The sequence below is a fragment of the Myotis myotis genome, unplaced genomic scaffold (assembly GCF_014108235.1).
Source record: "Myotis myotis isolate mMyoMyo1 unplaced genomic scaffold, mMyoMyo1.p scaffold_m19_p_11, whole genome shotgun sequence".
In the NCBI taxonomy this organism is placed as follows: domain Eukaryota; kingdom Metazoa; phylum Chordata; class Mammalia; order Chiroptera; family Vespertilionidae; genus Myotis; species Myotis myotis.
Window position 1 is genome coordinate 32291852 of NW_023416315.1, and position 26551 is coordinate 32318402.

The following is a 26551-nucleotide window of genomic DNA, read 5'->3' on the forward strand; positions in this document are numbered from 1 at the left end:
TATTAATTTGGGGTAAAGAATATTAGGAAGTGAGAATCTGAAAATTGATCCACTTATGAGATGTGTTCCCCAGCATGAAGGCTATTGTTCTTCACAACCACTCATTGTGGTATGATAATTTGAAAACTAGTTTTATAAGATATCATTAGAAATTTAAAAAATTAACATGGGACTGGGCTCCATAGTGGGGAAAAAAATTGTAGGTAACTTTAATTTAACAAAGATTCTCCTTTGTATTTCTCAGAATGCACTGTGCCTCTCCAAGGTGGTAGAGGATATAGAATGCAACATTGCCCAAACTGATTTGGAAGTGTAAACTTTATTTTCATCCAGCCTGGTATGAGAAAAGTGTTCAACTAAACATGCTTTTGGAAGTACTGACTGTGTTAGCTGTCTATTGTTGTGTAACAAATTACCACAAATTTAGCTTCAAACAACACACATTTATTATCTCACAGTTTCTGTGGGTCAGGAGTCTGGGTACCCTTTGCTTTGTTTTCTGCAAGGCTGCATTCAAGGTGCCCGAGGATGGGTCTCATCTGACGGTTTGACTGGGAAATAGTTCATTCCAATCAGGTTGTTGGCAGAATTCATTTCCTTGTAGTTGTAGGACTGGGGACCCCATTTTCTTGCTGGCTGTTCTTTGCCACTTGGGTCTCCTTCCATCAAAACCAACAAGTGAGCAGAGAGTCTTCCCAAGATGTATGTTACCATTTTATGTAACGGAATTATGTAAATGTAGTCATGTTCTTTCCATCATCCTTATCGAAATCAGTTGATCAGAAGCAAGTCATAGGTCTCACCTACACTCACAGGGAAAGAATTACACAAAGGCATGGAAATCAAGAGTTAGGAATCATACAGGGAAAACTGCAAACTCTTCATACAAATGACTTCCTCCACCACCCACACGACCATTCTAGCATATCTTCTGTAAACTCAGGGCTGTGTCCCCAGAATGATAATCCCAACCCCTTGAAATGGCTGCCTGAGAAAGCTCTTTTAGCTAAAACCTGAATAGAGACCCTCGTCTCCCTTTTCATTGAGCATTTACATTAGGAAACTTGCGATTGCAAATCCTTTCTCTGACCCTTTGAGCTGTATCGTCTACAACCTAGGAATGTCTTCCTCAAAGACCTGGGAGCCATTCCTTTAAATTTGATCATCATGAAAGACAGGGTCTCTCTCTCCCATCCTCTGTGGGAGGACAGGAGCCAAGCTTCAATAAGCGCCAGTTAGCAGACACAGGTGGCCTAGTCACACTGACCAGGTCCCCGCACAGCATCCGTTAGTACTTTTGCGTTAGCACACCCAGCATTGAAAAGGCATTCAGTTTTTGCTTCAGGGAGTTGAACACGGTTTATACTGGCGTGTCTCTCCCCTACTGTAGCCTGAATAAAATCTGTCTTGCCACCTTTGACAAATGCCCAGCTCTGTTTTCTTTGACAGGAGCAACCTTAAGAGTTTATCTCCCTCAATTACCTAGAGGTTTTGGTATCATTTTGCTTTCCATTCTAACACATCTACCTCAGCAATGCTGAGCTTCAGTGAGCATCTGTGGATTATGTGTTTGTAGAGTAGCTTGGGTATTTCTCCTTTTATATATAATAGACATGTTCCTAATGGGTAGTAATTGTTTTAACATGAATGAATAAAAATTAAAGCAAAGGGGACTTTGATATTGATAAGAACCACAGGTTGTGGGTCTGGCTCTGTAACATAGACTAGCCTGGATGGCTAGTAGGTGGAAATGAATTCTCTTGGTGGTAATGCGTGGTTACCTTTAGGCACTTTGGGAAGGAATAAAAATAGTCTCAGCCTTGCTGGAAGACAGATACCCAGCTGGAGTGGGGAGTAATGGTGCAGTACCCAAGTGGAGCCCAATGGGAGTTCACTCTTTTCCCCTGAGGAGGAAGGAGAATCCTGAGCAAGCAAATATTCCATTCATCCAGCTCAAGCCCAAATTAGAAGAACCGACAAAACACAAAGGGGGGCTGGAATTGGGGCTCTGTAGGAACTATGTTTGCCAAGCGAAGGCACACATGGTTCTGGGATATTTGTTGGAGCCCTTCTGTTAAAGAATATTTCTGAAGCTGTGTTAGATCTAGAAGTGGTGGCCACAAATGTGTTCCCTCTGGTCTCCTCCACTCAGGACCATCGTCAACCAAAGAGCAGGGTCCTGCTTCTTGTGGTTTCCAGTGAGGAGTGGGTCTCTGTCTACCAGATGTTTCTCCTCTGACTCTGTAGAGCCAGTTTCCCTGTGTCCCTCCAAGCCTGTACCTCCAGCCCAGTTCCTCAAGGAGTACATGTGATTTGTGGATCATGATGCACTAAACCAGGAGGAAAAGACATTAACCAGGTGTTGAATGACTACAGAACAAGAGGGTTTTGTAGGTGGTGGTGTTTTGTTTTGTTTTTCAAGGGAAGCTCAAAGCTCCTTTTTGTTTTATAATATAAACTTTGGGCATCAAGAGCTGAGACATGTTGTCTGTTCAGTGAACTGCAGAAAATGCAAACCTTTACAAGCCAGAGAAATAGATCTTCCCTGTGTGAGCCTAGAATATTTAAAGACCAACCTGTGTCTAACTTTTTTGTTCTCAAAGTTTTGGAAATATTCCACTAGATTTTCTCTTTTAAAAAAATAATTAGTTCTGGTTTTGCAAGAGCATATTAAATCAACAATTATTTCCCTAGTTTTGTATTATCATTAGTAATCAAAACTATATCACTTGTGTTACTGTAATACCATTATACAGTATTCTTGAAAATATGATTCCTAGAAATAATATGCACTCCCTACCCTCAGTTGATTGGATACAAAGCCATAATAGCTCTAAAATTAAATTATATGTAGATTTTTGCCTTTTCTTTTATATTTCACTAGAGGCCCGGTACACAAAAATTTGTGCACTCAGGGGGGTCCCTCAGCCTGGCCTGTGCCCTCTCACAATCTGGGACTCCTCGGGGGATGTCCACCTGCTGGCTTAGGCCCACTCCCCGGGGGGATCGGGCCTAAGCTGGCAGTCAGACATCCCTCTGGCAGCCCAGGAGCCCTCGGGGGATGTCCACTTGCCAGCGGGGAGCAGGCCTAAGCTGCAGTCAGACATCTTTAGCACTGCTGAGGAGGCGGGAGAGGCTCCTGCCACCACCGCTGTGCTGGCAGCCATAAGCCTAGCTTGTGGCTGAGCAGAGCTCCTGCTGTGGAAGCGCACTGACCACCAGGGGGCAGCTCCTGCATTGAGTGTCTGCCCCCTGGTGGTCAGTGTGTGTCATAGTGACCAGTCATTCCCAGTCTTTCTGCTGTTAAGGTCAATTTGCATATTACCCTTTTATTATATAGGATAGAGGCCTGGTGCATGGGTGGGGGCCAGCTGGTTTGTCCTGAAGGGTGTCCCGGATCAGGGTGGGGGCCCTGCTGGGGTGCCTGGCTAGCCTGGGTGAGAGGCTGAGGGCCATTTTCAGGCTGGCCAAGCCCCTCAGCAACCCAAGCCCCAGCCTCTCCTTTTTTCTTTTTCTTTTTTCTGGGATTTATTTACCTTTTATAATTGAAACTTTGTAGCCTTGAGTGGAGCCCAGTGCCAGCCAGGGCAGGCAGGAAGAGCTTGGCTTCCTCCATCGCCAGGGGCAACCCAAGCCTCCTGCTTGCTCCAGCTCCGTGGCCGTTGCCATCTTTGTGACAGAGTGATGGAGTGATGGTTAATTTGCTTATTGCTCTTTTATTAGATAGGCTTGTCCCTCCTGATATTTAGACCTGCTTTTCAATAAACTATTTTCATGTGGAACACTTCCTTTATATTTTTATTTCATTGTAGATTTTTTACGTTAGCATTGTTCTCGTCACGTTAAAAAGCTTCAGGTCTTGCTATGAGTGTTGGTCATCAAGTCGTAGGTTCTGGCCTAGTCCCTTGCATATTAATTACGTTTCTCATGCAGGGCCTATGTAGACAAGTCATATTCTTCATGCTTTCAGTTTCCATCACTATGTGTGGCTTCCCTGAGCCACTTGGCTAAAATTACTAGCTTTTATTTTTCTATTCTTACTAGATTGTAATGACTTCAAGCTTATTTGGGAATAAAATGTTTTAATGACATTTTAAAGGATGAGCTAGAGAAGATATTTCCATGAATTTGAAACTATTTGAGAAAAAGAAGTTACTTGATTTCTATCATGTACCAGAACACTGTCATGTTCACTTCTTATTTCATCTTCATGTGGCAGGTGAGTCTCAGTGACCCTGGCCCGGGAGACATCTCTCCTGCCAATGGCCCTGACTATCTCTGCTCAGTAGCCTACCATTCCCACAGCTGATTGGATGTGGGGAAACATGTGACTCAGGAACTGGGCCAGGTTACCTCATGTGAGGCTTTAGAATTCTTTAGAAGTTCCTAGAGTTAGATCAGGGGCCTGTTATGCTTACTTTAAAACCTATGCTGATGAATAATCAGAAAGAGAGGAGAGAGGGAGAGAGGGAGAGATAGATAGATATTGGGAGAGGAACCCATCCTAGTTAAGAAAAATAGGTGGAAGACTACAGAAAAGAGTGCTGACAATTAGCTACCCTCATCTTAAAGACTTTCTAGTTCCCCATTGCAGCCTGTTCAGGGCTTTCCGGCACTTGGATTCTGTGAGCCATCCCTGTGCTCACACACAAAACTGTGCCTTTTACATAAGTAGGCTTGAGTGGATTTTTAGTCTTTACAAACTAACTATATCTGACTAAGAAATTTTACAACATTCCTGTGAAAAATCATATTTAAAAATTAGGGCTGACTTTTCTTTTAAAAAAAGTGGACTGAACCCTGTTTCTCTCTGCTGCCTCTCTAAGAACCAGTCAAAGTGCAGTAAAGAAATGAAAGGATTTGTAATCACAGGGACAAGAAGAAAAATGAAGTCAAATTTTGGAACAAGGGGAAGAGAGCATGATGAGTATGGTTCCTGTCTTAGCTAAGCAGGGAAGGTGAGGCCCAGGTGCCTGAAAAGGGGGATGAGAATCAGGCTAGTACATGTCTCAGACCCCATAAAAACTCAGACTGGAACCACAGGCATGATGGGAGGCTGGAATGAACCTGAAAAGGAACATGCATGGGAACAGACACCTGGGTGCACTTCTCCAACCTGTCCAGTCAGGCCACAGAACGGAAGCTCATTCCCTGCCCAAAGTAGGCCAGAGTCTCCGACGGAGGGACAGCAGCTTCCCTCGAGGCCAGAGGGGAGGCTCCCACTGACCATGAGGTTGTGTGAGTTTCCCTGTGGGCCCATGGGACTCTCTAGCCCCACTGGAGCCCTGGCTCCCTCGTCCTTGGAACACGGCCTGTCCTGAGACACATAGACCCGGGGTGGAGGCTGCAGTGTTCTGCCTGGAGGAAACGCACAGCTGCACGGAAAAGAAATAGGTGTGGGCATTGGGAGGAGTCTCCCATCGAAGCCTCCTGGGCCGAGGCCTAGAAGCTGCCCTGTGTACGTAGCTCCTGCCGTTAAATACAAGTGAGCAGTCAGCAATCCCCAGACATCTGAGGAAAGCCTTCAACATGAGAGGGGAAGGATACTTAGGGGAATGGGGGTGGGTGGGGGAGAATGACAATGCAAAATAGCCGTAAGCTTCATTTAGAAGAAGAGGGGAGTTCGGAGACATCAGCTTTGGGAGAGAAGGGCCTCAGACAGGTAAAGGGAGGCGGCTGAAATAGGACTAACAGGAGGATGCTACCAGTTCCAGAAAGCAGGTTCTAGAACAGGGGTGGGCAAACTTTTTGACTCGAGGGCCACCATGGGTTCTTAAACTAGACCGGAGGGCCGGAACAAAAGCATGGATGGAGTGTTTGTGTGAACTAATATAAATTCAAAGTAAACATCATTACATAAAAGGGTACGGTCTTTTTTTTTTTAGTTTTATTCATTTCAAACGGGCCGGAACCGGCCCTCGGGCCGTAGTTTGCCCACGGCTGTTCTAGAAGGATATTTACTGGTAGAAAAATGTGATTATTGTAATGGAGGAACAACGGACTGCCTTGGTCATAGAGAAAGGCTATGAGGACATTAAAAACAACTTTGCAAACGGCCTCATTGAAAAAAAATGGGCTAAAGATTTGAACAGGTACTTTAGCAAAGTTTATATACGGATGGCAAATAGGCACATAAAAAAGTGTTCACCATCATTAGTCATTAGGGGATTGCAAATTAAAACCACAATGAGATGCCCATTTGACTGGTTAAAGACAAATCAAAACAAAACAAAAAAACACCGAGTAGTAGTGAAAATGCGAAGCTATGAAGCAACTGTAGCCATCACATTGCTTGTGGGAATGTAAAATGTTACAGTCACTTCGGCAAACATTTTAGTAGCATCTTACGAAGTTAAATATACACTTACCATTTGACCCAGCAACCCCATTCCATGGCATTTACCCAAGAGAAAGGGAAGTTATTTCCTCACAGAGATCTGTACATAGCAACTGTGTTCATCATCACCGAAACCTAGAGACCACTGCAATGTCTCCCAGCGGGGGAATGCGTAACACACTGTGGTACATCCAGAGTGAACAGCACTCGGCAATGAAGAGGACTGAAGTCCTGGTACATGGCACACCACAGATGAACAGTTTTAAGTGAAAGAAGCCCCACTCAAAAAGCTATGTATTGTTTCATGCCATTTATATGATATTCTGAAAAGGTAGACTATAGGGACAGAAAACAGAATTAGTAGTTGCCAGAGGTTGGGGGTTGGCTATAAGAGGGAGCAAGGGAGTTTGGAAGTGTGGCGGAACTGTTTATCTTACTTGGGGTAGTGATTACGTGACGGTATGGTTTGTCAAAAACACACAGAACTGTACATTAAAAGTGTGAATTTTACTATATGTGAATCATAACTTTTAAAAATGAGGGAAAAGTCAATGAGGTTTCTGGCTTGAGTGACAGCTGGAGAGTGCCATTGCTAAGGTTCATAAGAAGGCTTAGCTGGGCAGCAGACAAGCCCAACAAGAAACGGTAAAATTCTGCTTTGGCAAACAGAACCCGAGACAGCAGAAATACAGAGACTGAATATGGGTCAAGGTGGCAGGCTTTTTATTGCTGACTGGCATTCCGTTGTCTGAAAATACCAGAATTTTATCAGTTTACCAGGTGAGGAGTGTTTGAGTTTCCAGGTTCAGGCAATTATGAATAAAGTCTCTATAGTGTCCCACTCTTATATGCAGTTTTGCTTTCCACAGTTTCAGTCACCCACGGTCAACCATGGTTTGGAAATATTAGGTGGAAAACTCCAGAAATGAACAATTCATAAGTTTTAAGTTGTGCACTGCTCTGCATAGCATGATGACATCTCACACAGCCCTACTCCTTCCCACCGGGAAGCGAATCATCCTTTGCCCAGCATCTCCACGCTGCACACACAGCCCGCCCATTGGCCACTCAGCAGCCATCTGGGTCATCAGACTGACTGACTGTCATGACAGTGCTTGTGTTCACATGACCCTTATTTTACTTAATAATGGCCCCAGAGCACAAGAGCAGTGATGCTGGCAATTTGGATATGCCAGAGAGAAGCTGTAAAGTGCTCCCCTTACGTGAAAAAGGGAAACGTTTTGACTTAATACGGCACTTTACCATATCCATTATCACAAGAAGGGTGAATACAGTACAATAAGATATTTTGAAAATAAAGAGACTCCATTCACATAACTTTTATTATAGTATATTGTTATAATTATTATATTCTATTATTAGGTATTGTTTTTAATCTCTTACTGTGCCTAAATAAACTGTATTATAGGAATGTATGCCTAGGAAAGAGTGGTATATACACATACCACTAACCATGGTTTCAGGCACCCACTGGGGGTCTTAGAACGTATCTCTCGTGCATAAGGGGGGCCTGCCATATATATATATATATATATATATATATGCTCCTGTAGCTACTGAAAGATCTGGGCAGATAAGCCAGGGATATATGTTTCTAAGATGCAAATCTGATTATGTTATTCCCCTGATTAAAATTCTTCACTGGTTCCTTATTGCCTACAGCAGGGATTCCGCACATGACCACACATTAGAATCACCTAGAGCACTTCTCAAGTTGCCAGATGCTCAGCCCACCTGCAGAAATTCTGATTTAATTGATCCTTGGATGGGGTTCAAGTGTCAGTTTTTTAAAAAGCTCCTTGTGTGATTTTATTATCTTTTTAGGCTTAAATCTTTTTTAAAGCATTATTGAAATGTAATGCACATACCATATAACTTATCCATTTAGAATGTACAATCCAATGGTAAAAGTTATATTAAATTATATATTTTAAATTATGGTAAAATGTACATAACATGAAATTTGCCATTTTAAATTGTGTAATTCAATGGCAAAAATTACATTCACAATATGGAATAGTCATCACCACTATTTTCTCTTCCTATTTGACTTTAATAAATAACTAGTTCTATAAACTAAGTCCAAGTGCCTTAGCAAACCCCAAAACCTTTCTGTCTTCCCAGGTGCAGCTCCTATCACTTCCTGCCTGGCGTTCTCTTGGATCCAGGCATGCTGAATCGTCTTTAACCTTTGAAAACTCTTTACTTGTGTATATTCATCTCTCCGAAACACTATCCCACTACTTATGGTAAAATCCCATGTCTTCAGAGCCAGGCTCCAGTATTATCTTCATGGAGTGCTTTTCACACCCCTGGGCTTCCCCTCTGTGATCTATAGCACCCTTTTTCAACTTCTGTTCAAGTACTTCATCATGACTATTTTCTATGTCTGTTTTTGTCTCTTTCACCACATATCCCCCCTCCCCTGCTCTCTCTCTCAGGGTGAAAAAGAGAATGTGAAACCTCATGGGAAAGAAATGCTGGCTTTGAGGGAAGGCAGAAGAGAACGAGAATTTAGAGGAGTCTGAGAAAGGTAGCAGGTGTGAAGGAGAGGTCTTGAGCAGAAGTTGTTTCTCGGGGAAGACAGACCTGGGCTGGGATGAGGGAAGAAGGAACTCACAAATTGGGCACTGAAGACAAACAGCCCACTAAAACCTTAGCATACCAGCAAGACAGTTCCTGACTTCTAGAATTAGACATAATCCAATGTAAATGTCAAACCCCAAATCAATACTTGCCAAAAATATACAGTCTATAAAAAAATCAGAATCATGATCCTGAACAGATGTTCCATTTGTTAATTTGATTTTTACTAACAAGATGTATTTTTGAAGGCGCTGCTGGATACACCATTTTTGTCCCCTTGTGGGTAAAATCAGAAAGATGTCTTGGTTCAACAGTGCTCAAGAGGTTGAAATGTGTTCTCCTTTGTGATTGGCAGCTCTGATTAGTTCTATTTTTCTGCCTAAGATGCAAAATGCAAACATACATTGAGATTCTGTGTCATTTCTGCTTCTTTCATCATCACCATTAAAAAAAATTCAAAGCAAGTATCTTTGGAATCTCACTGAAAATGTGGCCTGAGATGCACGAGGCAGAATACATACTATGGTCCAGTCTTCCATACCATCCATATTAACCTAGTGAAAACCATATCAAAAATCAAAACAAAACGTTCACCTGTCATAGAAAAACATGTATGCATTAAACATATCCAATCAGAAATGAATTGTTGAAAGGAGAAAAATAGATGTTAAAAAGCATTGCAGTCTGGGAGCTAAGGGGAAAAATATATAGATAAAGCAAGCATAGCAAACTCTTAATAATCTTGCTGCATCTGTTATGAGTACATGGCATTCTCCCCACTCTCGTGCGTCTGATGTTGTTGATGATAAATAGTAGAGAGATCATAAACTTACAGATAAATACCTTCAAACATTTGCACAAAGCTAAGGACACAGCTTAATGTATTAGGTTCCATAATTGCAGAATTTCATTTATGTAAAAAATAAGGTCCAAAATAATGACATTTTGCAAATAGGTTTGAGTCTCCTGAGCTCTTGCACATGTTATTTCATCCTGGAGCACAATGACAGACTCCTGCAATGGTCCTTACCTCTTTCTAATACTATTTAATGAGCTGCCTTCCTCAATGCCCTGAAATCTGAATATCCTGAGAGAGTTCCTCCATCTTTAAAAGCAACAATAATCTGGCATCACCTTTAGAATTAGACTGAATATTAAACATGATAACGGTTGAAACTGACATGAATCAAGGAGAGCCACATTTCTTGCTCCTTATGTATCACTAAGGAAGGATATCACGTCCATACATGATTCAGTTAACTATCATTTTCTGGAAACCATATCTATTGATTGATTGTGGCTTGAAACATGCATAGGAAAACAGTTACTTTTTCAGTCCACTGATAGTATCAATAAAGGTTGAGTATATCTTATTTTCTAGAGTGAGATATTTAGCATGCTGTAGGTGTAAGTGAAAGACAAACTAAGAGACAAAAGTGAGCCTTTCAGACGTTAATGTGATGATGTCTGTGTTATTATGAGCCTAATGATATCAAGTGTTCACAAGAACACATAGGTGTCATGCTGGGAAACCAATGATCTAGCTCTCATCTTGACTGCAGGCAAAGAATATCTCATTAAAGCTATAAATTTCATGAGTCTGTTTCCAAATTTAAAACTCTTAAGGCAAATGGCTCTCATGGTTCAATAATTTTAAAGGGTTGTTCTTACTTGGCTTTGTAACAAGGAAATTAATAGTTTTTCTGAAACAAATCAGAATTATGCCATAGTTGCATGTGTTTTCATGCTGCTGTCTTTAGCTCTTAACTTCTTCTGCAGATAACAAAACAGTGGACTCCACATTGAATTCACTATTGGGAGACACTTATTACCTACTATGATTGCTCAGGACAGAATAGGGTGGAAATGAAATGTGCTCATTCATGGCTATGTAAAAATGGTTTTCTTGAGTTAATATGAAAGGGAGTAAGTTTCTAATCAACCTTCACTAATCAGAGTGAATCCTATTTAGCCCACGATCAGGCAATGTAAGTTGCCCATATGGTATTAGCACCAAACCAATAGAAATGTGTGCAGGCCTCAGGGACCCAAGGCATTGAGACCCAATGTCATAGCAGTTAATTGAACTTGTTTCTTCTTTCTCAATGAACTTCAGAATAAACATTACGTGTGAGAGATGCAATTTTAGAAAACATTCTCCTTTTGGGGGGGAGGGGGTATACATTCAATTTAAAAAGCAACCACTTGCTGCATTTGGGAAAATCGAGACAAATTATAGTGGATATAGGACAATCAGATATATCAAATGCCTGCCACTGTTAAAGCTTAGGGGAAAGGTATTAGTGATTGTTGTGCAGGAAGAACATATACAAGATGAGCAATAAGAATATAATTATTGCTTTCCAAAAAAACCCAAAAAAACTAAGCAAGCAAAATGACTTAGTCTTACATAATTTTATCTGGATGATCAGATACAAAAAATTACAAATGAAAAACTGTTATACCCCAGGAAGGGCATGTCCTATTTGGTGTGTGTGGGAATGAAACTCAAAGCAGTTCATAAACCTTTAAACTTGTAGTAACTGGGCACACATCTTGCTTTTCTCCTCCCTCAAACTTTTTAGTCCAAAGGGAAATGGATAGAAATAGTCCAGAAGATATAGTTATGATATAAAAAAAATTTAATTGGCTTTAAATGTATTTTCAACTGCAAAGGCCATTAAAAAATCATTAAAACAGAACATGCAATCATTAAGAAGCTTTAACTACATTAAATGTTTTCAATAGACATCACACTATTTTTTGAATGTTGAATTTTTTTGTATTTTAATTTCTTTGGAAACTTTCATTAGCATCTTTTGCAGTGATTATTTCTAGTGTTTACACCGTTGTTACAAATGCTATTGCATAACACATCCAATTTCCATGAAAGAAAAATCAAAGATTAAATACTAATTTTGTGAACCACACTACTTAGTGTGACAAGTGTATTCTGAAAAGAATAACCACAATGAAGTAATATGACTTTTACTTAAAAAGCAAAGAAGATGCCTCTAGTTTTTGGCTACCATTTCTTTTGTATAAAAATCTATAGTGGAGTTACTGGGTCATATATTAAGGGTATGTTTAATTTCATATGAAACTTTCAAACTCTTTCCCAAAGTGGTGTACCATTTTATACTTGAGTAATAATCAGGTAGACAGGATGACAAAGTCATTTAGCTGTCAGTCAGCTTTTTGCCATGGCCACACACTGCTTTTTCAATAAGCTGATTAACAAAATGGCCATTCTTCAGGGAGAAATGTTATGAATGGACTTAATAACATCAGTGTTTACTTCTGAAGACTGATTTGGTTAACGCTGCTGAATGCCTAACTTGCTAACAGCAGCAGCCTATCCTCAACCTCTTATGTGACATCTCTATTAGTTTTCTATTGCTGCGTGGACATTTCCACAAAATTAGCAGCTGATAACAATACATACTAATTATTTCCCAATTTTCATGGATTTATAGTCTGGACATGGCTTAGCTAATGAATTATCATCACACTTTGTATTATAGCCTAGGAATAATTATGTCCAGTAGAAATGGAAACCACATATGTAATTTCAAATTTTCTATGAACATAATAAAAAGTGAAGATAGTTTAAATGTATTATACTAATGTATTTTATTTAACTAAATCTATTCAAATATTATTTCAGCATGTAATCAGAATAAAATAATTAATGAGCTGTTTTACCATTTTTCATGCTAAGCCACCAAAGTCTGACATGTATTTTATTTTATTTACATCTCAATCAAGACTAGTCATATTTTAAGTGCCTAATAGCCACCTTTGGCTAGTGGCTGCTATATTGGACAACACAGTTTAGACATTTTAGTGGATATACAGCGGTAGCTCATTGTGGTTTTAATTTGCATTTTCCTTATAACTAAATGAGGTTGAGCATGTTTACATGTACTTACTGGCCATTTGTATATCTTCTTTTGTATGTCTGTCCATATGTCCAGCAATAGGTGAGTAGATATACAAATTCTGGTATATTTATACAATGAGAAAGTACTCAGCGATAAAGAGGAATAAACTGATTCATGCTGTAACATGGATGAAACTCAAAATATGCTGAATGAAGAGAGCCAGACTCAAAACAACATATACAAAATTATTCAATTTGTATGAAATTTTAGAGCAGACAAAATAAGAAAGAAAGCAGATCAGTGGCTTTCGTAGGAATGTGTTAGTGATTACAAAATTTTACAAGAAAACTTTTAGAAGTGATGGAAATACTTTATATTTAGATTTGACTGATGACTACATAGATATATACTAAATTTATTGAACTGCACATTTAAAATGGGTGTTTCTTTGTATGGAAATCATACTCCAATAATAATGATTTAACGATAAAAGCTGTACATGGTAGTAGCACTTGTTATGTACTCTGCAGGCCAATTGCATAATAAAACTGTGAGGCCCTTATTAAAAAATTAAGCATTTTTAAGAATTTCGAGGCAGTGACAGCAGGGGAAGTTTGTCTGTTATGGAATCCCCAAGGATAGACCGTGCATGGCATAGAGTAGGTCCTAAAAAGTTCTGTTGAATGAATTTAAGAATTTGGGCATCTTAATGCCCAGTACATTCCATTAGAGAACAACATAACACCTCTTGCGATTTCTGTTGTTTGTTCCATAGACATGAGGAAAGAGAATTCTGAATACTTTTTTGAAAATGCTGTTCTTCAGAATGATAGAGAAAAATGCTGATTAGAAGTTGTGTTGTTGCCCTAGCTGGTTTGGCTCAGTGGATAGAGCGTCAGCCTGCAGACTGAAGGGTCCTGGATGTGCAGGAGGCAGCGATAGATGATTCTCTCTCATCATTGATGTTTCTATCTCTCTCTCCCTCTCACTTCCTCTCTGAAATCAATAAAAGCATATATATTTTTTAAAAGTTATGTTGCTTTTAAATTCTTGGAAGATGTGAAGAAATATAACTCAGTAACTAACATGAAGACAGTTCACTTTGGTTGAGTGGGTGGAAATTATACAGGAATCATGAAGTAGAAGGGAATTTTGTCCTTTAGATATTTTATATCGTTATAGGTTGGCTTCTGTTGGCAGTACTACACCTAGTATGGGTCATGGAGATATAGAAATAAAACAGGTCCAGTGGTTGATCTTCTTTAGAAATCAACCTTTAGATTATATTCTAATTATAAACTTTTCTAAGGACCCTAAATATATATAATCCATATTGCCATAGCCTTTTCATTGGGACTTCACTCTAGTACTCCTTAACATGATTCAGATTTGTTATAAAAGAGGCATTTGGACTGTGAAAAAAGAAATATCTGTTATTTAAGCCACCAGCCTGGGGTATTTTGTTATGGCAACCTGAGCTAAAATAATAACTAATATTCTATAGTTATTATATGCATTATAATAATATATTAATTAACATTAATATAATCAATGATTATGCATATTAATGATATAAATTATATGCATGATTTAATTCAAATTAAGTGACTAGCTTAATCATTCACATAATGTGGGCAACTTTAGCATTATAGCAAGATTTATATGTACTTATGGCATGAAAGTATGGATCCTAAAACTTTGAGAAACTCACATGGTGCATTTTTCCTAAAGGAAATTTACAGTGGTTCTACTGTCCTACTCACTATCCTAAATCAAGGGGTATATATTTAGAAAAGAAAATTAGAAAGGGAACTGGGTTTTTGAATGGTTAAAGGTATCACTTAAATGTAAATAACATGCCTGCTAGATGGCTGAGTGTCACTGTGCCTCTCATACCTAAAACTTATTTTAGAAATTAAAGAATTAAGAGCTGAGATGACAGCATACTAATAATTAAATGAGCACTATACTGAAAAATATGGCCATAAAGTTATTGAAAAATAAGAAAAGCAATAAGATTCCTTCATACCTGTTGTTCCATCATAACTCAATGTAAAAAGGTAAAGCAGGGCATTCATTTTCTGGAGCAGGTGGAATAGTAGTTATAATTGTTTCACTTATTTCACTCAAGCTAGTCTTCAAAATGAATTAAGTGTACTAAGAAGGTGGGGGGAAGAAAGAACTAAAGGAGGGGTAGCAGGTAATGAATGAGGTGCTAAGAAGGGGAGAATAGTGAATTGAGGAGGTATGGAATTAAGAATTTCACAGTGAGAAAATGTGATATTCTGGGGTAAGACTGTTTGGGTCTGCCAATTAAATTACAAGCTACGTAACCTTGGTTAACTTATTTCCCATATCTAAGCCTCAGATTAATCATTGATAAAATGGGAAGGTTAATAGTAACTATATTATATGTTCATTGGGATGATTAGTGGCATAATGCATACTAAGTAGCATTTAGCATAGTGCCTGCAAATAGTAACTATAATACATGTAAACTATGATATGAATCATATATTGCTTCTTTTCAAAAGTGACACTAAATGAAAAAAATAGGGGAAAGTCAAATTATTTTGTATTTACTAATTGTGAAAGCCTCTACAGACTTTGACCCAACTTTTCCCAGACTTTTCCTAGTCTGTCTTTGCTCCTAAATTCTTCGAGGGGGTCTAGTCTGTGGGGTACAGCTGTTTTCCTGATATCCACATATGGCGCATTATTTGGGACTTAGCAATGAATTTTCTATCTTGCCTAGTTGCAGTTTTCCCACTTCATCCCACTGTATCATAGCTGCCAGCATGTCCCACTGTCACACCTTCATTGAGCTTGTCAGACACATGTGATAAAACTATGGCCACAGGGCAAGTCCATGGATTCTATTCTCACAGGGAGGAAGTTGTATTTCTGACATTCTCTTATAAGCCTTCCAAAGTTCTGTCTCTTATTTTAAGAAAGTCTGCCTTAAATAATCAAACAAAGACATCTATCAAAAACATTTGGCTCTGCAAATAGCAAGTAGATTCTTTGCTCCTACTGTAGTTGGCAAATGATAGCTTGGGAATTAGAACCAGAAAGAAAAATGGCTGGTTGCTGAGAAAGATGGGAATCAAAGAAATTTTACAGAATCCCTAAGCCAAACAGTTGGGAACTGTTCTTGAAATGTCCAGAAAAAGTGTACATAATAGGTCCTTAGTAAATATTTTATGAATCAAAAGTTATGGCCCTACTTCTGCCACAGAAAATGTTAAATAATTTCTTTTTCGCTTTTACCTGCAATCCTAGGATATTAGGCGATATATAAATTAATATATGTTGAAATCAGAAAATGGTCTTTCATCTTGTAGCATTGGTTGGTTTTAAGTGTTTTCACGTGCACTTGTTCACTTTTGAACTATGCTGGTTTCTCTTTATAAATTAACTGGAATTCTGTTAAGGTCCTTGAAGAAGACAGCAGAGACTAATAAGGGGATAAAAGACTGTTTTCTTTCAGGTCATTCAGATGTGCTAACACTTAGGTTACAGATTAGAGAAAAATTCTGTCTCTATTCTCAAATCTCAGTTAAGAATTTTTAAAAATATATATTTTAAAGGCCTAACTTTTATATAAAAGTTTAAATTGCTCTAAAAACATACAAATTTCAAATGCAAGCTCCTATTTCATTTTCAACAACTTTATTCAGAACATTTTGCAAATTAAGATTTTACAATTAACATTTTACAATTAGAAATTTTATCTACTACTACATAAGTTGCAAACTTTCCAAAACACTACAGAAAATCCTTTATTTCTTTGGATTTTTCTGTTCCATGCTGAGCTCCTGAGATATATTTTTTCTTTCAGCTTCATTTTCATCTTCCTGTGAAATAAATTTTAGAAAACATTAAAATAAAAACTTTAGGGCATTTTTATCGGCTATACTTAATACATTTTAACTTTATTTCTCTGAAGAATTGACTATTATGATTCCAGTAATCCTAGGGAAAAGGCTGTAACAAAATGCAAAAATTATGTAACATTTAAATATTTATATTGGGTGCTGTTTTATACTACACATTGACTAACAACTTCTGTATTTTTAAAAGTAACTTGTTTTATCAACTACTTAAAAATGTCTTTTGAAATCATGCCTGCCACTAAAAAGTGTCCTTTTAAAGGGGGTGAATCGGGTAGTTTTACTTCACCGTTTGATGAAAAACAATAAATTTAACTTCAGAGACACTGTGTGCTCCAAGCATGGCATTTTTGTGTCATCTAGCATACTTTCTTGACAGCTCTGCCAATTTTCCAATTACTTGCACCACCATATGTTATCTGAAGATCAGTCAGCTCTAAAATAGGAAACATGGACATGACAGACTAGAGAAAGCTTACAGTCGCCTACAGCTTCGATTCTAGGTGGTGGCCTCATAACTCAGAGCGGGTGCCTGTGGAACATGGCGAATAAATGAAGTGACATCATGTCTGGTTCCATAGGAACAAAGTGCTTCTGGTGTTCATTATTAAACGGCGACCTCCAAAGTATAAATAATGAGAGTCTGGAAAAATACTTCATCTCACAATTTGAAACCCATCTCATCATACCTGTTCCTTCAACAATACCCACGCACAAAGCAGTCTTGCTTTTCTAATACTTTTTTATTTATCAGGTAAGATCTTTCATTTTAACGGAAGTAAAAAGCATTGCCTAACTCTTGACTGAGTTCATTAAAGCAGTAGAAATTTCTTAAGTATCTCTAGATAACAGTAATAATATTGGTATCACCAAATGCATCACCCTGTATCTTGTAAAACAAAATTCAATTCAGTTAAATCATTTTTGAGCTTTGCTTAGTAAACTGATCATATAAGCAAATGCAGATCATGGTATACATATTTGTTTTCCATGAAAAACTACACTTTACCCGTAAACATTAAGTTGAAGAAAGCTTCCTTTATATATTTTATCTCTAAATTCAACAGCGTTAGTGATTCAGATTTTGTCGACACCAGGAAAGTAGAGAAACTATCAATATTATCAACCAAACTGAATATTATAGCTATGTAAGGGATGGTGTTTCAAATATCATCTTGGCTATGTAATTTTAATATATTTCTCTAAGCATAAAAGGCCACTGTAAATATTATGTTCCTTGCCTCATGAAAACCTATGAATGAACCAGTGGTTTCTACTTTTAGACAAAAATTTCTAGAGGTTACATTTTAATTACATCATAATAAAAAGTAAATACTACTCTACACTTTCCACTGACTTCTTCAGGCAAGACACTGACAGAAAGTATTAAATCAGCAGGTAAAAGTGGCAAGAAATTTTTGTTAATTAGCATTGAGTTTGCATATATATTCCTCAAGGCAGGGCTTTATCTTTTTTATCATATACTCCTACCATCAAACAGGGCACATTTAATATATAATTGGAGTCCAATAAATGTTTTCTGAGCTATGTGAAACAGTGGAGTAAAAACTGAATAAGAGAAAGTTCTGCCTAAACTAATATGTAATTTTGAAAAGCGTAATACTCTTTCTTACCCAGTAGTCACACTGCTAGCTTAGAACAGTACTAAAAGCCTTAATAAGCAAAAATACTTGAAGCAAAATCAGCCAAGATAGCTATTACCTAGTTCATATCCTTTATTATGTACAGGAATGGAGCCGTTATCATGTGGAGTCTACTAACTTCCCCTACCAATATGACTCACTGGTTTAAGAAGCTTGGTTATCCAGTTTTCCTAGCAACCTTCAATGATGCTCTAAGTCAAAATAGGAATGTGAAGGCTTAATAATGTCCCTGAGAGCTAGGAAGTATCTATATGCTTTACGTTCATATTTAACTAACTTTCTTAATATAATGCCAGCCTTTTTATTGTTAAATTTCTCTGAGTAAGAAAATATGGTTTGTAAATGCACGCCTCTTCTAGCATTGCCTTCTGTTCAGGACAGGTGCAAAATCTGTTGCACACTCTCCTTTATGCTGAAGACATGTCTTAAAATATCTTGCCTTTCTATGCTTTTAAAACAGTTGTCTAAGTAACAAGATCCAATCTCTTTCTTCCTTTGCACAAGGGTAACTGTGACCTGGGCGGGAAAAGAATTATGGAGGGGTGGAAAAGGCATTTAACCCTTACTGCTAGAGTATAATTCATCATAACTGCTATAGATTAGCATCATAAAAATGATCAAAATAACAGTAATAGATGAATTAAGAGACAGTAAAGCTTCAGAAAGGATTTTAGAGGTTGCTTTGGCTTTTTCTTTTTTTTTAAAGTGTTAATTTGTGTTTCCAACATTGCAGATCACTTTTTGTAAGAAAATTATAATTCAGGATTAATAAAAACATTAAAATAGCTCAAGCAGCAAATCAAGTACCACTGACAAATGACTGAATAATGAATGAGAGTGCAAAAAAGGAAGCCATTTTACCAAAGAATTTCTTCACTACTGGATATGAAAGGCAGGCGAACATTTCTCTAATAGATGGCAGGGTTATGTCACTCTTTGCTGAGGAAAGACATCTGTGTGTTTCCCAGGGAAAGACCCTTGCCACACAGATCATTTTCTTGGTGACAGCCCTGACAGGTTTGACATGTGTTTCATGAAGTGTTCTGAAAGCAGTCAGCAAGAAAATGTACCCTTTGTGGCTGCTGGAAAGGAGACAGATTTACCTCGTAATGTTTAAGCTTGTTAATTCATACTCCCCCCCCCCAAAAAAAAAAAAAAGTGTTGATTGTAACATCCTTGCAGATCTGCTACTTATGTGTGGAATTTCAAAAATACCCACTCATATAACAATAACATTATAAGGTCAAGAGACTAAATGTGATCCCTTAGCCATCTTGCTCTTTTCACACTATCGGCATTGTTGTAGCGAGGACACTAATTTCTAGGCACGTATGGACCATGTAATTATGGTCTAACGCAAGCATGTCAAACTCAAAGGCTAACACGGCCAAATAGGTTTAAGTTCATGTGGGCCGCAAAAAAACAAAAGCTTCAATTTTCATAGAAACGTAAGTTTATTTCGATAGAGACATGCTGAATACAAAGGGTTGAAATAAATGAGTAATCATTAACATAAAATAATAGAACATTTTAATAAAAATTAGTATTTTTTCTGATAAGGGCCTAATCTCCAAAATTTATAGGGAACTCATACAACTTAACAAAAGGAAGATAAACAATCCAATCAAAAAATGGGCAAAGGACCTAAATAGACACCTTTCAAAAGAGGACATTCAGAAAGCCAAGAGACATATGAAAACATGCTCAAAGTCACTAATCATCCAAGAGATGCAAATTAAAACAACAATGAGGTACCATCTTACACCTGTCAGACTGGCTATCATCAACAAATCAACAAACGACAAGTGCTGGAGAGGATGTGGAGAAAAAGGAACACTCGTGCACTGCTGGTGGGAATGCAGACTGGTGCAGCCACTATGGAAAACAGTATGGAGTTTCCTCAAAAAACTGAAAATGGAACTCCCATTTGACCCTGTGATCCCACTTCTAGGAATATATCCCAAGAAACCAGAAACGCCAATCAGAAAGGATATATGCACCCCTATGTTCATAGCAGCACAATTCACCATAGCTAAGATCTGGAAACAGCCTAAGTGCCCATCAGTAGATGAATGGATTAGAAAACTGGTACATCTACACGATGGAATACTATGCTGCTGTAAAAAGGAAGGAACTCTCACCATTTGCAACGGCATGGATGGAACTGGAGAGCATTATGCTAAGTGAAATAAGCCAGTCAATGAAGGAAAAATACCACATGATCTCACTCATTCATGGATAATAGAGACCATTATAAACTTTTGAACAATAATAGATACAGAGGCAGAGCTGCCTCAAACAGATTGTCAAACTGCAGCGGGAAGGCCGGGGAGGGTTGGGGGGCAGGAGGGAGGGGGGTAAGAGATCAACCAAAGGACTTGTATGCATGCATATAAGCATAACCAATGGACATAAGACACTGGGGTGTAGGGGAGGCTAGGGGACTGTCAAGGGCGGGGGGAAAAAAGGACACATATGTAATACCCTTTGTAATACTTTAAGCAATAAAAAAAAAAAATTAAAAAAAATAAAATTAAATAAAAAGATTAAAAAAATAATAATAAAAATTAGTATTTTTTCTTGAACATTAACTTACCAGACACTGAATAACTGCGCAAATTAATAAGCGTAATGCAAATAAACCTATTTTTCTTGTTCTCTGAAAGCGAAATATTTCCTGTTGTGCACACCAAACAAGTCAGTACAAGAGTAATGATGTGGCAATTGGCTGCTAAAATATTCGCTGCTGGTATTAGTGGAGAGAAATGGTGCGCCTGCGTGTAAGGCGCATAAGAGAAATGAATGCAACAGGATTATAGTAATCAGGCATTAGCGAACGTTGTAGTTCGTTATTAATAATTATGTGTAACAGGATATTGTAAAAATTAAGTTATGAAATTTTTATTAAAACGTTTCTTACATACCGTTATATTAGCTGGGCCACAAAAATATTCCTGTGGGCTGCATGCAGCCCTCGGGCTGTGAGTTTGACATGCTTGGTCTAATGCTCCCGGTGACCTGAGACTAAAATAGTTATTCTAACAGAGAAATAAGTAAAAACACTGCCATGTTTATCTACACTAAATCCCTCTTACCACTGAATAAAATTTTCAAGGTTTTGTTTAAATGTCATTCAGCTTTCATTTGCACCATCAATTTGCAAGAAAAGTGCCCTCTATTTTTCCTTATTTACAAATTTGACTTATTTCTCATAATATCAGTTAAAAGAATGGAGACCAATTAATAAAACCTATCCATCCAGCTTTTCCTTTCTCTTAAGGAGGTAACCAACTCCAGACAAATCCCAATTATTTTAGCAGCTGGGATTTCTACAGCTCACGTAATATTCAGATTCAAATTACAGCCTTACCCAGTTTGGCTCAGTGGATAGAGCCCCAGCCCAAGGACTGATGAGTCCCAGGTTCAATTCTGGTCAGGAGCACACAACTTGGTTGCAGGCTCAAACCCAGGCCCTGGATAGGGTGCGAGTGTGTGGGAGGCAACCAAGCAATGTTTCTCTCTCTGTGTCTCTCCCCCTCCCTTCCACTCTATCAAAAAAAAAAAAAAAAACAATAGAAAAATATCCTAGGGGGTGAGGATTAATAAAAAATAAAAGCATTACAGTCCATGAGAACTGCTGATGACTATATCCTGTACATGGCCAAGTTTTAAATGATTTCTCTTAAGAGTAGAATTATACAAAGGGATAACTTTCCCCATTGTTTCTTCATATCTTTAAAGATGGCTTTAAGTACATTTAGAGTGAAGAAACCTGTCAAACACAACTTTACCCGAGTGATGAAGGTAAACCAGTGATCCATATGAACATTAACCTTTTGGTTGGATGAAGGACAAATGAGAATTATTTGTATTATTTTGGCAACTTTTCTGTAGGTCTAAAACTATTTCAAAATAAATGGCTACTTAATCAAAGTTTTCTAAATTCAAAGTAAATACAAAATATGCTCAAAGATTTTATGTAGAAAACACCCGAAGCATCTGTAGCCCCTACATTGAAATAATACAACTAAAATAAATATTTTGTGTTCCATGTTTCTACTTAAAATTCCTTCCTTGAGTACTTTAAATGTTCATAGAGGTTATGTTATTAATTTTTATTTTCTTGTCTGCCTTTCATGTATTTATTTTTCTATTCTGAGCATGGATTACTTTCTCAATCAGAAAACATAAGCTTTCTTTTAATAAATCCCTTTATAATTTGTCCATTTGAACTATTTTCAGAAATAAGTAAACCTAATGGGGGTCTATGTTTTCAAAGAGAATGATGTCAGCTTTTTTTTATTTTACTGAATTTGTTATTCACAGCAGACAAAACCACACAGGGATACAACAGTAAAATGAAGTGAGAAGATGCAGCTAAACACCACAAGTATTCCTATTTTCTTGTATTTTTCTTTAGATTTTAAATATTCCATTGATGAATTAAAGAAGAGTTACTGTAGTTGGATTCAAATGAAGTCATAATTATCTGTATGCGTTAATAATAAACCTTTTAAAATTGTTAGTATATGAATATTTTGGTGAAAAATATGTAGACACACTTAATCTGTAGTTATTGTTCCAACCTGTGGTTAACTTTCTTTTGTTCATTTAAAACACATACTAGATATAATTCACAACAGTATTTAAGATTGTGCTTTTAATAGAGAAAATATGCTAGTGCTGCACAGTGAGGAAAAATTTATCTTAATAACTGGGAAAATACGATAATGAAAATGTTTTAGGCAAAATGAGCACGCTCCGTGCTTCAGACTAAAATTAATTAGAGTTTTAACGTTTTACAATTCCACCATAATTCTTTAAATAGTACATTTACTTCATAGTAATAAATACTCGGATCATTAAGTAAAGTGCAAAATGCGTGTGATGTGCTACATTTAACAACCTTTGGCCTTTTTTTCCATACTTCTGCATTCAGTTTTCCAATGCATTGAATAAGCAATTGAAGAACACAATTAAATTTCCTGACTTTGCATATTTGAGATTCTTATTTCATTTAATACAAAAGGCAATTAATCCACCATTTACAACTGAATTCCAACTTTAGTGGGCCATGATAGATACTGAAATGAACTTACAAGAAATGCTTAATTAAATTTACTGTAAAAAAGCATAAGAGGGTTTTTTTTTTCTTATGACAGGAGATGCATATTTAATTAGGAAGTCTAGGGCTATATTGTAAAATTAAAGTAACTATGGAGGTTCTTAGTAAACCTAGTTCAAGTGCATATGTCATTAAACAGAATGGAGCTATTTCATACATTTCTATCTTTTTTTCTCTACTTGATGATTCAAACAAAAGACAGCTAATCTAAAAAGCTCCCTTTAGTTAATGTTACAAAATCATATCCTTTATTTTAATAGCAAGTAAGATAGATAAAGGGTGATAATGAATTTCCAATTTCATGTATAAGAATACATGAATAATTCTATTTCATTTGTTGGCCAATTACTTATCTCTCCCATTTGTGATTCTGGACCAGATCTAGTAGAATAGGTTTGTTTTTTGATGTCTTTAGTTCCTCCTATTGTGTTTTATTTCTTTGTGGTGGCTTTGGTGGCATGGAAATGGGGCAATTAAAGATAAGACTTTGGATTTCCCAAGTATGATTTGGGATCAAGAGGGAATCTCTTTGACCTGAGAAGAAAGACTGTAAGGATTTGCCCAGCCACTTAGGGAGAGTATAGTTACAGTGAAGGAAATGAAGATCAGTGAGAGTGGAAGGTGAGAGTCTGGCACAACAGGTAGGATAAAAGAAAGGAAGTAAAGTGAATGATGGATGGTGTGTTAGGGTAGACTCTTAATGAGCATAAACCCAATTCTATAAGCTTATAATCGTCCCATAAACATGAAAAAGCACACCTTTTGTATACCATATTTTATTTATTCATTAATATAAGCAATAATCATGGCACTAGAATTGGTATCTTTCCCAGTAATGCATACCTCAATCTAATCATGAAAAAATGACAAATCCAAATTAAGAGATATTCTACAAGATAAATGCAAAGTACTCTTCAAAAGAGCCAAGATCATGAAAGGCATGACTGTCAGAAACTGGAGGAGACACGATGACAAAATGACCAGAAAAAGGACATGTTTGGCAAAATCAGTAAAACCCAAATGAATTCTATCATTTAATTAATGCTATACTAAGGTTTAGGACTGATAATTGTTCTATGCTCATATGTTAACAAAAGAGGAAGCTGCATACTCTCTATGCAGTTCTTTTAAAATCTGAAGTTATCTCATCAAAAATATGTAAAAAGACAAGAAAACAAATAACCTCTGTTAAATGATTTAGAAGTAAGTATAGTATAGTTTCAAATACTATAAAGTCTCTCACCAAGATAGTATGCAGGAGTTATGGATAATGAGATTTCAGAACTTCCCTGATATGAACAACTCATTACAGACTGCATCGTATAAATATGTATTTACTGCTTGCTGGTAAAATTGTAGTTATTCAGTAATACTGAGTGATGTTTCCCACATGAAATTCATTGTCATATTTCTGGGATTCATGCAGTATAAGAACCATTGGAACAATATTCAACTGGTAAAATAGTAAGATATAGAAGATCTGTTTCTATTATTTCATATTGTAGTGAGGTTTTTTATTTGATTTCTTTTTTTGGTGGTGGGGGGGAGCAGATGTGCTTATTAATACTGACATTTTATTTCAGTGCCTTTAACCAGGGGTTTCAAAATAATGTCTGTTATCTAGAGGAATAGAAGTACTTTTGCTTAACACAAGAAATTTCTCCATAGAAACATGATTTGGTAAGACTGACTTAATTGTGTACAAATATCTAAACAAAATGAAACTGAGTAAATCAAAAGTTAAAAAATAATTTTTATATTTTGGTAACCCAATGACAGACTTGATCGTATTAATCAACTAATCTCATTTTAGAAGAGTCTGGAAAGTATTTGTCCCTTGATTAATATTAAACATTTAATCTTTTAAAGATGATCTTAACTCTAAGTAAATTTTATTGCTAGAACCCTTCTTTTGTTCCTCCTACAGCAGTAGTTTATTGAGCAACGACTGTGTAGACCCTGGGAAGGTATTAGAAACAATAAAGATGATAAAATGTTTTGTTGCCTAGAGGAGCCCATGTCCCAAAGTGGTAGACAGCTGTGCATAGAATTACAATGCAATGGAGAAAATGTATAGTGAAGTCCATCAGGCATATAAATGTGATCAGGAAGAAAACAGCCATGACAACACATGAGGAGAATTTATTGGTTTTTTTATTTATTTTTTTTTATTTTTGGTGCCCGTGACCGGAATCGAACCTGGGACCCTGGAGTCCACAGGCCAACACTCTATCCACTGAGCCAAACCAGTCAGGGCAATTTATTGTTTTGATGATTAATATTCTACATAGTGGTCTATGGAATAACAATAGTATATCCTTCGACATGCCCGAAGGTTAGTATTATGAATATTTAAAACAAATACTTCATAATGATTTTATTAAGATAACCAACATTAAGGACTGTATCTTTCAGAAATAAACTTGTTTGGAAAGTGAATTTTTAAAACTTTACTCCCAAGTGAACAAATTGAGTTGCCTCAAATATCTCTATTTCAAGTTGAATGCTATTTTTCCCTGAGTGAACCCATTAATCTTCATAGTTTGATTGGAAATAAATTGCTCATTAGATGTCTAAGTCACATATCTCCTATGGCACATTAGTTTTTCATGCATGAAAAAAGTTGACTTTGCTTCAAAAAAATTAAAAATAGTATTTTAGAAAATACCACACTATTATTCTCTAATAATATTTCATAATCAGTGTCAAAATAGCCATATTTCCACATCTTAAATTTATATATTTTCTTTTAGAGAGTATTTTGTTTTAAAAAAAGATGATTAAATATATGAAACTGTTTCTTTTAAACTGTTATCATGAAACCATGCATTGATATATTCTTAAATTATTCAAAAGAGTTGGCCACTTTACTTTGCAAGTCCCAAATGACTTACAAAGCTCCCCTGATAATGCATTCATTTAACCAATATTTTCTATGAACTTATTATTCTATAAATATGAAATATTTCTCAGTATTCCATAATCTTGGCTATAGGACATTAGAAAATATTTCATATAGTGTCATTTAAAAATATTCTACA

At 36.9% G+C, this 26551-nt stretch overlaps 1 protein-coding gene across 4 annotated transcripts in view; it reads right to left on the reverse strand.

Annotated features, from left to right (window-relative positions):
- Positions 1 to 430: 430 nt before the first annotated feature.
- Positions 431 to 26551, reverse strand: part of PHF14 (PHD finger protein 14) — a 164479-nt gene continuing 138358 nt past the window's right edge. For 3 of the 4 annotated variants that reach the window (XM_036328035.1, XM_036328034.1, XM_036328036.1), the window contains one exon: positions 16484 to 16685. In XM_036328035.1, the coding sequence (XP_036183928.1) occupies positions 16611 to 16685 (75 nt within the window). In that variant the 3' untranslated portion in view covers positions 16484 to 16610. Of the gene's footprint in view, positions 804 to 16483; positions 16686 to 26551 lie in introns of those variants that run through there. The other variant, XM_036328037.1, reaches the window with a different exon arrangement.